The 17,331-nt window shown below is 48.2% G+C and overlaps 2 protein-coding genes and 1 long non-coding RNA gene across 9 annotated transcripts; 1 reads left to right on the forward strand and 2 right to left on the reverse strand.

Annotated features, from left to right (window-relative positions):
- Positions 1–2,094: 2,094 nt before the first annotated feature.
- On the reverse strand, positions 2,095–3,958 carry LOC130531578 (uncharacterized). Its single transcript, XR_008952139.1, has 3 exons — positions 3,838–3,958; positions 2,655–2,746; positions 2,095–2,262 (listed from the first exon to the last, which is right to left on the reverse strand). It is a non-coding gene; the product is annotated as an uncharacterized LOC130531578 (long non-coding RNA).
- A 1,801-nt stretch (positions 3,959–5,759) lies between these two features.
- On the forward strand, positions 5,760–9,928 carry zgc:92242 (uncharacterized protein LOC436899 homolog). 3 transcript variants are annotated; one of them, XM_057043641.1, is made up of 6 exons: positions 5,767–5,949; positions 6,288–6,686; positions 8,085–8,202; positions 8,736–8,832; positions 8,911–9,073; positions 9,237–9,928. In XM_057043641.1, exons 2-6 carry the CDS (start codon positions 6,506–6,508, stop codon positions 9,350–9,352), a joined length of 675 nt encoding a protein of 224 aa, XP_056899621.1. In that variant the 5' UTR covers positions 5,767–5,949; positions 6,288–6,505; the 3' UTR covers positions 9,353–9,928. The 3 variants fall into 3 exon arrangements, with proteins under 3 accessions (XP_056899620.1, XP_056899619.1, XP_056899621.1); XM_057043640.1 differs by having other exon boundaries at positions 5,760–5,949; positions 6,292–6,686; positions 8,736–9,073; XM_057043639.1 differs by having other exon boundaries at positions 5,763–5,949; positions 8,736–9,073.
- Positions 9,929–13,880: 3,952 nt separating this feature from the next.
- On the reverse strand, positions 13,881–17,301 carry LOC130531574 (CXXC-type zinc finger protein 5-like). Of its 5 annotated transcripts, none has more exons than XM_057043636.1 (2): positions 17,093–17,301; positions 13,881–15,480 (listed from the first exon to the last, which is right to left on the reverse strand). In XM_057043636.1, the coding sequence occupies exon 2, from the start codon at positions 15,297–15,299 to the stop codon at positions 14,406–14,408; it is 894 nt and encodes a 297-aa protein (XP_056899616.1). In that variant the 5' UTR covers positions 15,300–15,480; positions 17,093–17,301; the 3' UTR covers positions 13,881–14,405. The 5 variants fall into 5 exon arrangements, with proteins under 5 accessions (XP_056899616.1, XP_056899615.1, XP_056899614.1 ...); XM_057043635.1 differs by having other exon boundaries at positions 17,088–17,301; XM_057043634.1 differs by lacking the exon at positions 17,093–17,301 and adding an exon at positions 16,322–16,770.
- Positions 17,302–17,331: the final 30 nt, after the last annotated feature.

The raw sequence follows: 17,331 nt of genomic DNA on the forward strand, positions 1-17,331 counted from the left end.
TACCTGAATGCAGCAGGTGGAGGGAGGATCAGTGGTTCTTTATAATCCAGCCACACAGAAAGTCCCTTTTTATTAGCTAAATCTCTCTATGGGAGTTTTTAATTATTAAGCTGGTGGCACATGTTTAATTCCTCAGATTGAAGCGTGTGGCATTGTTCATTCAAGCATGCTGAAGAGGAAGACTCAGGAGACCTGGAATATTAAACCGGAATCTCTTTGTCTCTGGAGAGGAACGCAGTAAAGCTGTACCATGGCTGCTTTACCCTCTAAACCATCTCTGAGTAGTTTGCCAGAGTTAAGCGGTGAAACAAACACAGATACAACTGCTATGTGGTGGAAAGGATGCATCAGTGGGAATGGAAAAGATAATGGCAGCATGAAGGAATGCAAATACCTTACAGGCTTGCTTTTTTTTGCTTTTTTTGGAGAATACTGGACAAGAGGAGGTGACAACAAAGTGACAGAAGGCGTTTGTGCACGACACCTATGTCTGGTCCACAATGTAAATAGAATAAAATATGGAAATGTGAGTGTTTGGAGTCAGCGGCAGGTTCCATAAGAGGCCCATCTGAGCGTTGCCCTCTGATGAGCTACAACTATACTAATAATTTATGACAGCGCATAATCAAAGAAAACTGGCCGATCCTGAATAATTTGGTGTAAAAGGGATCCAAGGTGGCAAACTGTGCAGCCCGCATACATGATTCAGGCTCCGTTGCTTCAGCGAGTCTGACAAAGGTCCATGTATGAGCCTGGTCTGTGCTCTGGTGTGATACAGATCCTGAAGGAGGGCACATTTGGTCTTGTAGTTAAAAAGGGGGAGCAAGGAGGCTGTAAAGACAATGAAGAGCCCAGAAGAGGGGCCTCAAACTGACACTCCGCACGGCTCCTCACCACATGAAATGTACACTCTCAATCTACACTTTGATGCAATAGAATGTATCATAATGACTTTGGGATGCCCACCAGAGGGTGTATTGGACGCTTCCCTAATTAAAGTTGCGTTCACCCACGAGGACACTTTAGACAGATGAGTAGTATGAGGACGAGACAGACCGTCCTAGTGTGACAGACTCCAATCATGTAGTTGTTTTGGTGACTTTAGGAAGGTATTGATATTTCTCAGAGGACAGCAGGCGGGTCCGAAGCTATTTCTGGACGGGTTTCAGGAGCTGATCTGAGAAGTGCATCATGCCTCGTGGAATTCTGCAGCAATTCTTTTATAATGTCAGAGCCAAGATTGTCTCTAAGCGAGTGGCCTGGACATGAAGAGGAGGAGCAGAGGAGGAAGGAGGACAGGAAGGGGAGAATAAACGCACACATCGGGCGCTGCATGTCTATAAATGTATATTCAAAACACACAGAGATAGACAGGGAGGGAGAGATGGTTGGGGTGTAAAAGAAAGAGTGAAAGATGAAGATAATGAATCAATGACTGGTTTTACTGTGAGCTTGCAGTAAAAGACAGTAGAAGTGGTGATCAGCTGGTTTTGGCATTAGTGTCGGAAGGTTTGCCAAACACGTAATATTTATTCTGTAGTTTCCTAAATGTTTGTCATTGTTTGGTACAGATGAGCTGGTGACTCATGTGTTCATCTGGGCATAAACCACAGCATAATCCCTGCGTCATGCTGGAGGAAGGTTCAGGCCAACCTGGGCTGCAGTTGGGGGCAGCAGGCAGCAGGTGGCGCTGTATCATGCGTCAAAACTGTCGCCTCACATATGTAAGTGAGTGTTGACATGATGCTCCAGCGATTGGAAGTTTAGCTAGTCGAACAGTGTCCTGGACAGCATGTCCTGGAATTCCAGGAAAGTCAACTAATTTCCAGGCAGCAAGAGGTTGATCCCAGTTAACCCAGTACATCTCTGTGGATCACCGGGAATGGGTCACTGAATGTGCTCAAGCCAAACTACGCATAACAGATAAGTGATGTCATGATTGACACATACATTAATGAGGTGGATAATGAATGTGAGGGGGACAAACACCCTGGCAACCACCATTTTGCTGGAGCTGTGTGGCTGAGGAGCAGCACGTGCCGCTGCGCTTCGGCCTCCTGTCTGGTTCAGATCATCCCAGTCTGATCATTTCACTTTGTTTGATTTGAATTTATTCTTGTACATTTGAAGACATGGAAAAGGGATTTTTCCAACAGTCCATCCAGTGGTCAGCCCTGCTTTTTGGAAATGATTATTAAACCTTACGACAGATATTTGTGGTCGTGTTCATAGTTTCCACTGGGATCTGGACTGTACCACAGCCTGGTGGAAGGAAATATTAAAATTACTACACAGCTTCTGGAATAAACTGGATAATTCATGTCAAAATTATATACTTTTATCATCATTTTACGTCTCAGAAACACGACCAGCACAACTAATCACAGGGTTTCCATAGTGATTACAGCAATTTTAGAGCTGAGGGACAATGCAAGCTGCTAACAAATAGGATTTTAGTCTCTTTGTTTGGTTTGGTTATTAAAAGAGATTTGAATAAATCGGAAACCAAATGTCTCAGTAAACCTTTTCAAAGACCCTTGAGTGATACTAGAAGAGTTATGTTTGCTTATTTCCCAAAGCCAAACCCTGATTAGACTCTAAGCCTTTAAAAAAAAAACAATTAAAAAATAAAAATAATATTTCCTCCTACTGACCATTTTATCCCCTTCAGGGTCACGGGGAAGGTGCACATGTGGGTGAAAGCAGGGTCCACCCCCTGGATGAGGCGCTAGTTCACCGCATGGTCCTATGTGAGCATAACACATAACATGACGTAACATTTATTTCTTGCAGTGACCTTCATGCAGTGATGTTTACAGCGAATGTTGATGTTTACTATATACAGTAGTAATCTATGGTATTGAATTACATGACATCATCATCCACGTGCATGCCGATGAAATGCTTGTATGCATCCCTCATGTAAATCCATGCTAATGTAGATCTAATGTAGATCCTCTTCGCTGTCACGTCAGAGGTTCATGCATTAACCATGCGGTAATATGTTGGAGTAGCACCTCAAAAGGAAACGTCCTCCAAACATAGCTTATTAAAAGAATATCCTTGTGCAAAAGTTAATGTCATACTTCTATTTTACTGGATATTTCTTTTCATATAAATGGAATTTTTATTCTGATTCCAGAAAGGAAACGTCAGTTTCATCCAGCAGAGGGCGCTGCTCAAACCCAATCACCGTTTGAACGTAACCACGTGACTAATCCTCTCCTCGTGGATTCTGAGTATATTGGACTTTCAAAGTAAGAGTCCAAGCAGGAAGTTACAACAGATTAATAGCCTCCTGGAAACTTAGCATCAGACAGTTATCAATGGTCTGTAGGGTGATTCATTGACTAGATCTGCTCACGTGACTTTCCAGCATACACAGATCAGCTTTAACAAAGGAAACGTCACCAGTGCTGATGGAGGTGCTGCTGTTTCCATGACCTAGGTCACTGGTTTGGTTAGTCTAATATATTTATGTCATTATTTCAGTGGTTTGAGAACTGTAATAATGTTAATTATGTTAAGGATTTGGCAGTAAGAACGGGTTGGCAGAATAACCTATCTATCTATCTATCTATCTATCTATCTATCTATCTATCTATCTATCTATCTATCTATCTATCTATCTATCTATCTCTATCTATCTATCTATCTATCTATCTATCTATCTATCTATCTATCTATCTATCTATCTATCTATCTATCTATCTATCTATCTATCTATCTATCTATCTATCTATCTATCTATCTATCTACTGGTATCACTGGAAAGGCAGCCCTATTGATCCCTGATGTCTCTGGTTTCATTTTGCGTAACACCAAATGTGAATTTACCGTAGCTCGATGTCACTGAACTTGTTTCGCCCCCTCTCAAAAGCATTGCCGACATTTTTGGAATCTTCTGGGGGTTTTCACGTGTTGATTATTCTGTCTTCCTTAGACAACAATTACTAAGATGATAACTGTGAAGGAGGTAAACACATTTACTGCAGGAGGTGGCCACAGTCTCCTGACAGGTCAATAATAATCACGCCTGGGTGGTTAGTCAGAGCCGCGTGACTCACGTTTACGTTGATAACAGTGTCAACAACCTGTTGACGGAAAACACACGTGTAACTAAATATCCACGTTCCTTCCTGCAATGTGTTATTGACATGGTGTTTTCCTGCACAGGCAGCAGCACTTCCTGGTTGGTCATAAAAGAGATAACCACGGAGAAGTGAGGTCACCGAGCTATAAAAGTGTGTGAGAATCCTCAGATCAACAGAATATGGTGATACCACAAAACGTCTCCTGGATTTTACTGAACACACGGGTTAATTTCTTGTTTTCCCCCCTGATTTATTATAAACCAGATTGGCTTTGAGCAGGAATTCCGCCAGGCTGATGGTTTATTTTTTTAAAGAACGTGACGGAAACGTCAGTGTAAAGCAGAGAAGGAGGAAGGAGGAGAGAGACAGAGAGATGCAGTGATGCCAGACCGCCCCACACACACACACACACACCACACACACACACACACACACACACACACACACACACACAGCTTCTGACATCAGGGAAGATTGCAGCCATTGGCTGGCCCCCGACTGAGTAAGTCCACTTTCTTCCTGTCTCTCCTTTCGCCCGTCCATGTCCCCCCCCCCTCCCATCTGTGTTTACTTAACTTGTGGTGGTGTGTGTCAGTGTGAACTGGTCAGTGTTTTCTCAGGCTGAGACGCTGAGATTCAGAGTTGCCCTTCAGTATTCCGCCCACACAGCCCCTCTCTTCCCACCACATTTCTTCCCCTTTTTCTCTTCCCGAGTGAAGAAATCCGGGCTTATTTGCATACTGGCGCCGGTCCAGACCTGGACGTCTTTATATTCAAGTGACGCCACTGAGCGTAGAGTTTTTCTGGTTTAGTCTCAATTTGAATATCTTTTGTGCGTGCACGTCTACACGGTTAATTGGTCGTTATGAGCTGCTGTACACGCCGAACTCTTTCACTGAGGTCCAGTTTGGTCTCAAAGGGATTCGCAGCTCCTACATCCTGGAACAATGAAATCCATGTCGCTTTGTAGTTACGTAAGCAACAGTGGGAGTCACAGAAGCCTGAGGAAAGAAAGAAATGTGTGTGTGTGCATCTAAAAAGGAAAGAGTGTCGATTTCAGAATCATCATCTGATGAATGAATGAACGGATGAGTGAATGAATGAACGAATGAGCCTACACTGATCTAGAGATAGATTTCATTAACATATGCATAAGAACGATGCCAGTTCCATTATTTCTGCTCCAATACAGCTTAAATAATTGGGGAAGTGAGCTATAATTTTCATTATTGGCACCATCCACCACTTTTGTGAGGGAGATTTATTTAGCGTTATTGTGTGTCTTGTTTGTACACGATGAATGTATAAAATAGAATAAAGTCAGCGTCGTTTATCTTTAGCTTGGCAGCAGCTGGGAACTGATGTATGTGATCATTGTTACAGCTAAAGAGGAATTAAACTAGCAAACCCAACCCTAACAGGAAGGACCGAATCAGCTGTCAAAATGAGCAGAAGAAAAAAGAAGAAACATCGAACTATGACGAAAAATCAATCTTTTGTTGTTTTTTAAATTACAACAGTTTAGCCGCCTTTTATTGGCTCATCTGAAACAACAGTCACCCTCTGGTATCAGTCTGAGTTATTTTAGTCGCAGCCCAGGTTAGATAAGGCCTGATTATCATCAGTGACTCTACGGTAACTGGTTAACTGAGGTCCCTCAGCTGTGATCCTATTGGCTCTCCCGCTGGGACTTTCACATTCAAACGCTTCAAAAGGACGACTGTTGTTTACACCACTGAAGCTTGAAGGTTGTTTCAGTGCCATTCCTCTCCAGTGTTTCCTTAGCGGGACTCTTTTCTATCACAGGTTTTATATCATTTGTGGAGGGAAGGTGCTGAAAAGCTGTTGGAATAAGGTGCGTATTGACCTCTGGTGTCATTTCATGTTTACTAAAGCTCTCTGTGCTCTCCATCTGGGTCTGTTCCTTCAAGATAGCATGCAATTATTAACGCCCAGCCAGTGAGTGTGTGTGTCTGTGTGTGTGTGTGTGTGTGTGTGTGTGCTGACATACACTATATTGAGTGTGCTGCTGACTGTATATACAGCAAACCTCATTGATCTTATTTTGAGGCTTATTGTGTTCTGACAGTCAGAACCTGTTTCAACAGAGGGTCTCTCTCTCTCTCTCTCTCTCTCTCTCTCTCTCTCTCTCCTCTCTCTCTCTCTCTCTCCTCTCTCTCTCTCTCTTCTCAGACAGCGCTGTGTGTCGAGTGTGTGTTTGTCACCTTCCTCACTTTGCTGAGCAATAACACTTGAGGGAAGACACTACAGTCCAGGATTAAGGCCTCACCTGATCCCACGTTCTACAACAAAAAGGCAACTTGACTCTGGTGAGATCATCCAACACCGCTGAAAGACGACCCACAGGACACAGAGTCAGACGGGACTCTCAGCCGGAGAAGAGGGACAGGATGCTGGCTAAAATCCTGGAGGATATGTGGGTGGATCCCGAGGTGCTGGAGGCCTTGAGCGAGGAGCAGAAACGGATCCTCTTCTTCAAGATGAGAGAGGAACAGGTACGCCGCTGGAAGGAGCGAGAAGAAAGGGAGGAACGGGAGAGAAGAGACAACAGAGACAGTCGGACAAAGAAAGGTAACACTGACAACAACACACACATTTTATCTTCCCAAACAGTACAACATAGTAGGATCTTAACCCTGAATGAGGTCAAAGGTTATGGCTTCAGGGTTTTAAAGGTTACTGGATGGATGGATGGATGGATGGATGGATGGATGGATGGATGGATGGATGGATGGATGGATGATGGATGGATGGATGGATGGATGGATGGATGGATGGATGGATGGATGGATGGATGGATGGATGGATGGATGGAGGAAATATAGGGACATAAAGAAGATGAGGTCCTGCAGTCTGTTAGCATAGCTTAGGCTAAAGCTTTAGCAGATGTCAGGTGTTGAATGGATATAGTTTGTTTACAGATCCACGTGCATGTATGTATTTAAGGTTGATTTAAAGTGTATTCCTGTCTATTAAAACGCACTATAGGCTCTGTAGAACTGGGCGTTCAGTCATATACCTGTAAATGGCTGAAATAATCTCAGGTGTAGATGAAGTTACGCCCTCCCAGGTGATCAGTGTGATTAAGGTGTTTTGCTTCCACCTGAAACAGTCATCCATTACTTATTCACCTATGACAGTTGGGCACGCCTCTCTTACTCATTTCACCTGACTCACTGAGCCCTGGTCACCTCCACCTGTTGTGTGCGCGCGCGCGCATGTGTGTGTGCAGACGGCCAAAGGCCTCCATCACCGCCACTCGAATGGTTGAGTGGTGTTTAAAACTGAATGAGATTGATGAAGCCGTGCGGTTTAGAGCATCGACACACTTTAAACCACGTATAAAGTTACAGTCTTTGGTGACTCCACGCGTCACTTGAGAGGAAATCGCGTGTGTGTGAGTGTGAGTGTGAGTGTGAGTGTGAGTGTGAGTGTGAGTGTAAGTGTGAGTGCCCTTATCCTCCACTGAGGATGTTAAAACATCTACACAATGCAATGAAGCCATTCCTTTACATTGGGATGGAACAGAGCTGCTCTTGTGCATTGTCATAAGATGAATGATTTTATGGAACTTTACAACATGTGTTCAATAGTTCTCTGTGCTTGACAGTAGCTACAGTCTCCTTGAGGTCAAAGGTCACCCTGTCTCTCACAGTGAAATCTATCTATCTATCTATCTATCTATCTATCTATCTATCTATCTATCTAGAACCTCATATTAAGGTGGGTTTGATCTTAAGGAAACGATTCATTACTTTCTGATTGTTTTGTACTGAGGCCACATTATTCAAAGGTTTGTTCATCCGTAATAAACTATGACTAATGAATTTCCAGTGACACGTAATGAAAGCCAGAGGGGAGAAGCAGGAAGTTGAATAACATGTCGAGGATGTGCTTATGCTACAGCACCACCTGCTGGCCAGTTGTTGCATAGCAGCCATGCCGATCATTTTGTTCTTTCTGTCACAGGTTACAGCAAACACGTGACCTGGCTGCTGGGGCGGGACGGGGACGTGCGGGTCAGTGTGATCGGAGAGCTGGACGAGTTCAGGTCCTCCAGAATCCTGCAGAGCCTCATGAACAACAGGTAGACTGGCCCAGGGAAACTACCTGTTGATTCTGTCACCCATCTATGATCTGTCTCTGATGAGGACATCAAGAAAATGGTGACAACAGTGTGACATGGTGTTGCTGCACTATTAGAACCAGACAGTATAGAGACGGAAAGTGTCAAATGTCGGCGTCCAGCCGTTACTGAGAAAATCTCAAGCATGTGGTTTAATTGGATCTGCTTTAAACTTTAAGGAAGTGGAAACATTTAGAGTGTAATAACGGCTTATCAAGATTTGTGCATCCATGAAATTCTTGGTAATTAGTGTGACTTGTGTAGTTTGTGTATCCTATTTCTGAGCTAAGGCCAGACAATTTATCCAGTTTGCTAATTATATATAGATTATTGAATCCGTTTGGGATTTAATGAATAATTTTAACCCTTTAATAAATGAAGTAAAATGAACTGACTTAGCTATGATGATGTCCCCATTGGAACTACACAGAGAATTGATTTTAAGGTCGAGTCGGCCGCCTGTGGGTCTAAAAATGGACAACTTTGTCTCGCAGCGTGTGCGATGATAATATGAATGGCATCCAGACGGCCCGATTGCTGGCAGCAAGAGAGGCGCAGGAGGACGTCCAGCTGTCGCTCACAGATGTTCCAGTGAGTTCCTCAGCGTGTTTCAGCCGAGGGAGGCTGCAAGCGCCGCGCTTTCATCACCGTGTCCCACCTCACCTGCAGGAGGACCCTGACGAGGACAGCCACAGCGACTCAAGCAGTGGCCTGGACAACCAAGAGGACTGGGCACCGGTTTACAGGCCCCATCTTGGTAGCCATGGCAACCAACTGCCACTCAAAGGCCAGCGCCTGACAGACACAGAGGAGGTCAGACTACAGGATAGAGGTGAGAAAGCAAAGGAGAACTGGCCAGAAAGCCTTTAGAATGATTCTAGAACCAGTCAGTCTATCTGAGATCTGCTCCACGCACTTGCAGATTTAATCAAATACTTGAACCGATGTAAATAGTTCCCATGTCAGTCGCCTCATCTACTGTCTCGCCTTTCCAGAGAATGTTGGTGTCCAGGAGGACAGGTCCAAACATGTAGGCGGCCTGGTGGCGCTGCAGAAGGTGTTCAGAGATGACCTCCAGAGCAGGCGAGCTGTAACAGTGACCCACCTGTGATGCACAGCGGCGGGACACGCGTCCAGCGTGCCCTGCGGGGACAGAGCGCCCCGGCACGGACGGACCGGGACGCGGCCCGCACACCTAACCCACGGACATGAAACAGCGGAAGATCCCGTCAGGACACACACACGTGCAGAGAGACGCCCTGCGGATTGCTGACGACGTTAGCTTCAAAGGGATTATCTAAGAAATGATAGTTGGACCTCCTGAGCTGGTGAACAGGTTTTACCAGTTTGAAACGTTGGCTGGATCACATGACTGTCCAGCAACCAAATAACTCCAATCAGTTGTTCTGTGGAGCTTTTGTGGTCCTGACGTCAGCCAGGTTCCATATACGTGGTTAATAGGGATCAGGTGGGGGTGTTTTAAGTTCTAGTTTTGATTCCAATTCAGATATTGTTAAAATTACAGTTATATGTATTTTTTCCCCCTCACTCAGCAGAGGGTGACCTCTGCGTTATTTCCATGTTTTTGTTTTAACACTGCTTCCTGCCTGTATTCCAACGTGCTAAACTTGAATGCTTCAGTTTAACATCTGCACTTACACTAAAAGAATTTGGTGTTTGTCGGTAATTTTTATATCTTTTTAAATCGATATCTGCTGACAAAACAGTCAGAGAGAATCATCTGACAACTAATAATATGAAGCTGCAGCGCCTTCTGAAAGATGAAAAAGCCTGATGTTTACAGGTTTAAAGTTTAGTCTCTTTCAAGCTAATTAGCATGAAGACCCATCTAATGTCTGCAGCTCACTGATACAAACAAGCCCGTCCTTTGTTCTGATGATCACTTCATGCTTGTTTTGGGGCCTTTTTGCCTTCGGTCTAGACTTCAGTGAGGGAACCACATGATCTGCTGGAGTGGGGCCAGTTGACGGGGCTCGGTCAGGTGACACAGTTGGTGAGGGAAGAAAATTAGCCTTTCTGTCGCTTAAACTCTGCTGTGATGGGAGGGAGGGGTGGGGGGTTGACCCGCGTACTCGTGGATTGGAGGGACCGTGACGCCACAGACTCCGGCTCGGTCTGCCCACCAGAGCCTGAAAACTTTCGGACGGTTGTGAGTTACACACAGCTTCCTTCCAGCAACTTTAAAGTACATTGATGTGGTTTCATCATGCGAAACTTGCCCGGGGAAGACACCAACAACATGGAGGTCGCCCACATGAGAGGACATCCACATCCGAACCGTCCCAATGAGGCGTTTCTTATTCCCTGGATGCCTCCATGCCCTCTGCCTCCATTCATGCAGGGCTGCACGTGAGCGCAGAGTTTGTGTCCTCTTTGTCTGTCATCCCGTTGCATCTGCAGTCATGTGACTTGTCACAGGCGGTCACGCACAGTGTGAAAACCACCAGCTATAAATAGCAGCCCAGCGTTGGGTTTCCCACTCAGACATTAAAGTAGCATCGAAAAAGAAAGTCAGACCTTTGGTTGTCATGGTTGATTCTTGTGGTTGTGACGAGTGTCCTGCCGCTTCACACTAAAGCCGTGCTCTCGGTGTATTGAGGGATCATTTATAGCGGGGTGAATATTTGTGTTTAACTAGTCAGTGTGATCTTCAGAACCATGGAAAACCTGTAACGTCTGTAGAATCACGGTTTACTAATGCATAGCCACAATGCTAACAGCATAGCTGTCACAATAAATATGCTAAAGCATTTCAATGCTACTGATAGCGCACATTACAATGGAATAAGGCACTTTATTATCTCCCAAGTGAGCTGGCTACAACAAATGTTGAACTTCTAGACACGATTGATCATTTTTGTGGTCACACAAGGACTCTTAATCACAGAAAAGGGCTTCGCGTGCAAACAAATGGAATAGAGGCCATAGTTGGCAAACACACACACAGACGACACTTCTATCTGACATTAAAGAAATGAAATGAGAAGTATTTGCGCTTGAGCCCCATTGCTAAGGTTTTTACCTGCTTGAAAAGGAGGCGTCCTCACAGGACTGGCACAGCCACGAGGCACTAAATCCAATAAAACAGGCAGATTTGCAACAATTACTCACGGCCTAAAATCAGCCATGAGCGGCGGAGCAGATAAAAGGACAGCGGAATGAGAGCGAGGCGGTGTTTTGGTGCTTCTGAACCGAAATATTGACCAAATTGTTATTCAAGGTGGCGTCATTGTTCAGTCGCAGCTAATTCAAAAAGGCCCGACGGCGAGCGTCAACCATCAGCGCTCGCCTCCCGCGTCGGCCCGGGGAGGAGCCCGTAGCGCCACGCGAGGGGAGGCCTTATCGCCTCGCCGGGCCGATTCCACAAACAGCAGCGAGTTAAAGACTAACTGAATTCTGTTTACACGTCGCCACGGGCATGAGCGTCATGTGACTGGGCCGTGTCGATCACAGACAGCTGTGGCTTCGACGCATGAGGGTTAGCCTTTGTTCCGCCTTTAGGACGGCTTTAATGGCGCCGATGGAAAAGGCCAAACTAGAAATAGTGGCGTTGATTGTAATTCCACCTTGAACAGCTTTAAGGGTCAAAGGTCAAGAGTCCTCTTTAACCCCCCCCTCCCCCACTAGTCACCTAAATTCAACCTGAGGGTAGATGAGGGAGTGCTGCTCACTGATTTACCCCCCCCTTTAAGAGGTGTTACATCTCAGTCTGTGTTTGTGAGCGAGCAGACATGGATAACAGAGGCGTAAGACGCAACTGTCTCAGAAAGATGCTGCTTCTGCAAAGCTGTTACACATTTTCTAACACTGGGGACGCGGCCAACGGGGGGGGGGGGGGGGGGGGGGGGAAAAAAAGATTCACAATGAGACACAGTGTCTCCGAGCAGACGCGGCGGCCAACATTTCAAAGGTCTGGCTGGCGAGCGAGGGTCCGCCCCAGCCCCAGCCCCAGCTCCAGCGCAGGTTGCCTTGGGCTGGCAGGTTGTTCCACTGCAGCATGCGCGAGCGCCGCTTCCCCCCCCCCGTCCACCGTGGGCTGGGCCGCTGGCGCTAACATATGTAAACTCCACAGGGGTCTGTGGCGGCTCTGGACAATGCGCACGTCGTTAACCCCTCGCGTCCCCGCCGCTCGGCCTCCATCGCTCCGCTCACTCTCCGATTTCACACTCGCGCACTCCCCGTCTCTCTTTGTTTGGCTCGCGCTCTCCTCGTCCCCCGCTGTCCATCTCCCCGCATCTCTCTCTTTTCCTCTCCTCCGCTGGCCTGCTTTTCATCTCCCCGGTCTCGCCCGCTCTCCCTCACCCCTGTCCCCCCCCCCCCCCACCTCTCCTCTCTGTCTCGCTGCCCTTCACCACGTCTCTGCCCCCCCAACCCGCTCCCTAGATCCTCTTTCCTGTCCCTCCTCCTCCTCCCCCACTACCCCAAGTCTCTCAACCCTCCCCCTCTTCTCTCTCTCATCACAGCCCCCCCCCCTCCCAATCACCCCCCTCACCCCACCACCCCCACCCTCCTGCCATCTTGCAGGCCAGTGGAGCCAGACTGCAGGCGTTCAGGGAGTCACTGGACCTGCTGGGCAGCGGGTGACACAGATTTCCGGTGTGACTCTGTGTGTGTGTGTGCGTTTGCGTGTGTGAGTGTGTGAGTGTGAGTGCATGCGTGACGAAGCAAGGGAGGGGGAATTTAAGCTCCAAATCAGTAGAGAGGCACAGGGGGTGGGGGTGGGGGTGGGGGTGGTGGAGGGACGCACAGATCCAGGAATTTGAAATTTCCCCTTTGTGTGAGAAGGGAAGACGAAGACTTTGACTAAAACTGTGTTTCTCATTCAGCGAGTGTTGCTAGCATGATGTTGGAGCTCAGGGTTTTTTTCTCCATGAGTTGGCAGTGTCCTGTGTTGGCTGGCGTGCTGCGTTTTCTCTCTCCCTCTCTCTCCCCGCCTCACAAACACGCACGCATGCACGCATGCGTGTGCTCTCTCTCTCACACGCGCGCACACACACGCACAGAACAACCCCCACAGATGTATGCACACACAGGCTCACGCACGCACGCACACACACGCGGTCCCTCTGCGATCCCCCTGACTGAAGGCACACAGGAAGTGCAGCCGTGGCCCAATTATAGCGTGACACCTCGGGCCGGCCGTTGCTATGGTTACGTCTTCCCTGCGGTCCCCTGGAGTGTGGCGCCGAGGAAGAAGGTCTTATCACATCAGCCATCGTTACGGCAACAAGCAAAATCCCACCCCGAAGCCTCAGTCCAGCTGGCTGTAGGTTTTGTTTATAAATGTGTGTATTACCGCGTGTATTACCTACTTGAGAATAAAAGGGAAAATAGCATCAGTGTGTGAATAAAAGCGAGGGTGTTTGTGATTGCATGCGCGGCTGGTTAGGTGTGTGAGAGTGCACGGACCGGACTTGCCAAGGCAGCGTGTAGGTGTGTGTGTGTGTGTGTCTGTGGGGTTGTGATAAGGCTCTCAGCCACACCATTAGGTGACTCATAATCCACACCTCTCCCTCACACACACACACACACACACAAACAGACAGTGACTAGCACTCACACACCCCGATCACATCCATACGCACAGATGTAGCATAAACCCAGCGCGCAGACACGTGCACGTGGCCAATTTCTTTTATTTCAAAAGGGCAAACAGAGCTTTACAGTACAAGTTGCACATGAAATAATTTATCCTGGGATGAACTCGTCCGTTTGTTACTGATGCCATGATGTCGGAACAACAGAAACAAACCTCCCCGTTGGGAAGCTAACCGCCGGCTCTTCTCTCAGAATGAAACACAATACATCCAAATTGGGAAAAGATAGGATGTAAAAAGAAAGAAAGAATGTTTTCCAGATATTTACAGTCTATTTACAGCATTTTTGTCATCATCTAAATATTGACACACATTGGTATCCTTCTTTTTCTCTTCTCCAATTCGCTGATTGTCAAAAGAAAGGATGGGAACAAGTGTGGACATTCTACAATGGAGCTGCAGCTCTTCACTGAAAGCGGGTTGTGAAGATGTTGGAGCCTAAGTCCCGACAGGTGAGCCCGTCCGGCGTGTTTGGATGCCACTGCAGCTCCTCGACAATCATCCAACGAGGATCCTCTGACAAATGCTGTCGTCGCGTTCCTTCTACTATCCGTCCAGACTGCTGTTGCTTCTCTCCTGTGCCAGACCCAAAGTAAAGTCAGAACCCCTCAGATCAAACCCAGGCACTCTGCTGTCAAACCCAGGACCTCCTGGTTTCCTCTTCAGCTCCTCGCACTTCCTGTATTTACAGATCTGGTGTCCTCTCTTGCGATTGCGGCAGCTGCTGCACTGTTCGCAGTTCGTCTGACGTCGGCAAGGCACGCACTCTCCGCACCGCTTCCTCTTCCGTCTCCCTCCGCTGCCCCCGCCCAGAGAGCCGGGAGAGTAGCCCTCAGCCACCAGCCCCTCGCCGCCTTCGGCGCCCATGGCCGCGCTCCTCCAGTGGCCCCCGCTCATCTGGAAGCCGGTGAGGGGGAACAGGGTGGGGCTGAAGGGGAACCAGGCACCAAGGTAGGGTTGGAAGTCTGTGACGCATCCAGAGGAGTCCTCCTCTTCCTCCTCGGGCCCGGACCCGCCTCCTTCCCTCTCGGCCTTCTCCGCCTTGGCCTCCGCGTCCTCTCTTTTGGCCGGCTGGCTGCTCTGGGCGCCCAGGCCGGCCTGCTCCGTGGTGGCGGGGGTCAGAGCCAGCAACCCCGCGCGCATCAGCAGCTCCGCGGCGTGGGCCAGGTGGAGCCCGCTGGGCGACTCCCACATGTCGGGCCAGGAGGGTGCCCGGCGGGGCTTCGTGTGCGCGGGTTGTGCGGCTCGCTCCTGGGCTGGCGAGGGCTGGATCAGGCTTTTGACATCCACAGCTGGGGAAGGGGTGGAGATGTAATGGGAGAGGCTGTAGGGATGGTTGGAGCGCTTCAGGCTGGGTCTCAGTGGCTCGTTGGGGATTTTGGAGCTGCTGTGGGCCTGATCTGGGGAGGAAGGGCCAGCAATATCTACGGCGGTGGACATAGCAGACGCTGCGAGGGGGGTATCTGTCCTTGTTTGTGTGTTTGTGTTTGTAGGAGGAGTGATGAGGGATAAGGGGAATGACGCCAATGTGGGGCTGACAACTGTCCTTCTGCTACTTCAGCCAAAATGGCAAGCTTTGGCCTGTGTCCCTATTCCCATTCTCTGCAGCAGCCTCAGAGTCCTGGAGAAACACAAACGGCGGGTAAAGAACAGACAAAGGTAAAGAAAAGCAACGTTGTAAACAAATGCAGCGCCAGCACCCGCAGACCGGGGGGGACAGAATCCACGCGGGGTGTCGCCGAAGTGACATTTAAAAAAAAAAAAAAAAAGTGGGAAATTTGTGTAAAAAGAATTTAAATAAATCGATTTAAAACTAAAGCTGCGGGAAGGGAACGGAAGAGAGCCGCGGCTCCGGCTGGGAGCAGGGCTCGCCAGTTATTTCCGCATACAGGAGGCAGTATCCCTTTAAGAATTTCACGGTATATCAATGCAATCAATAACAGAGCGACAACAATATGCAAAGATATGCGCATATGCGCAGGTCAAATGTGGAGCGCGCTTTTCAAATACATTTTGACGACTGCTGTTATATGTGCCAGCCAAAGCTTAAGCTCACCAGAGAAAGCCTATTTAGAGGAGCGGAAAAAAAACAGGCTGTCTTTTGTCTGCTATCGACGACGAGGAGCGAGGTGCGCAACGATGCGGTTGCCGTGGGTAAAAAAAGAGCAGGCTTATATTCCGTGGCCACATTTGTAGAAAATATCCACCGGCGATTAAACGAGGGAGGGGGGCACATACGCGTCGGTCGAAGGACGATCCGAAAAGAAAACGTTTCGACGGCTCGATGGAGGAGCCCGATCGATCGTTTTCGGCGTCGGGGAGATTACCTAGGACGGTGTTCGAGCGACGCCACGAAGCGCTGACCACAGTCCGAGCGGTCGCTGCGACACGGCGCTGCGCGCAGCGACCGACGCGTAACGGCACAAATCAACAGGAAGTGCCGCTAAAACCTCTCCGCTTACCTTCCGAACGCGTCCCGAGCTGTCCCGTCCGAAAATACAGCCAAGTCATAAATGAATTACGTGGGGATTGGAGCGTATACGGACGACGGAGCTGCCGATTCCTCCTCCACCTCTCCGTCCCGGAGGGTCTGCAAACACTCTGCACGGAATTTAGGGGGCGTCGCTCAAAATGCGAAGTGGACTTTGCTGCCGAGACCGTGGCCGGAGCGAGCCATTAATATCCGTCATCCGAGCAGCAAAAAGGGCGATTAACGGCACATTTCCACCTCCGGCCCGCGTTGTCTGACCGCTCCGCAGCTTGCGCCAGTGTCCGATCCCCATCCGAAGGGAGATATTAGCTCCTCACATGCGTCACCCGAGCTGTCACCATCTTTACATTAATGCTTATTGGAAGTGTCACCATTTGGTTGCAAATGCGCCGACGCCAAACGCGGCTGACACCCGCAAAGAACCCAAAAAAGTAGCGGCGAAACTTGCAATCACAACGGAAAGCGCAGTTTCCCGCAGCTTCGCCGGGAACATTAAGTTTCACGTCAGATAAAAACGCACGATATAAATGTGACAGGTTCGCAAAATAAACAAATAATCGCCAACAAACCCCGCATTGTACCTATGCAAATGTTTACATTGTCATTTAAATGCAACGACCATCGGGCTGTGGCTCTGTTGTCTTTACAACATTTACATTTGAAAAGCAGAGCTCATAAAAAGCCATTCAACCAACTCAGTTGCTTAGAGGTTAGGAAAAAAAAAAGAAGTAATTTACCCTACTTAGCATATTTAGCTAGCATGCTAAGAGTCCTGTTGGAAGTGTTGGCTCTGATGTGAACTGCCTGTGAAAGGTGACTCCTCACGCAGGGACAGTGGAGTCCACTCCACCTCTTCTGAGAGTCCTCCATTGCATCTGGCACGCTGCCAGATACCTCGTGTGTGCGTGCGTGTGCGTGTCACTATGGGAGCAGGGGCCCACCGTCCTCGCGTACACGGCTTTTTTTTTTTTTTTTTTCGTG

This window comes from Takifugu flavidus, chromosome 9 (genome assembly GCF_003711565.1).
Source record: "Takifugu flavidus isolate HTHZ2018 chromosome 9, ASM371156v2, whole genome shotgun sequence".
Classification (NCBI taxonomy): domain Eukaryota; kingdom Metazoa; phylum Chordata; class Actinopteri; order Tetraodontiformes; family Tetraodontidae; genus Takifugu; species Takifugu flavidus.

Bases quoted from the DNA above. Each gene is read 5' to 3' on its own strand.
- zgc:92242 (XM_057043640.1), top strand. From the start codon at position 6,506: ATGCTGGCTAAAATCCTGGAGGATATGTGGGTGGATCCCGAGGTGCTG. The intron at 8,203-8,735 runs GTAGACTGGCCC...TTTGTCTCGCAG, and splicing joins CAGAGCCTCATGAACAACAG to CGTGTGCGATGATAATATGA. The intron at 9,074-9,236 runs GTGAGAAAGCAA...TCGCCTTTCCAG, and splicing joins GGTCAGACTACAGGATAGAG to AGAATGTTGGTGTCCAGGAG.
- LOC130531574 (XM_057043636.1), bottom strand. From the start codon at position 15,299: ATGTCCACCGCCGTAGATATTGCTGGCCCTTCCTCCCCAGATCAGGCC.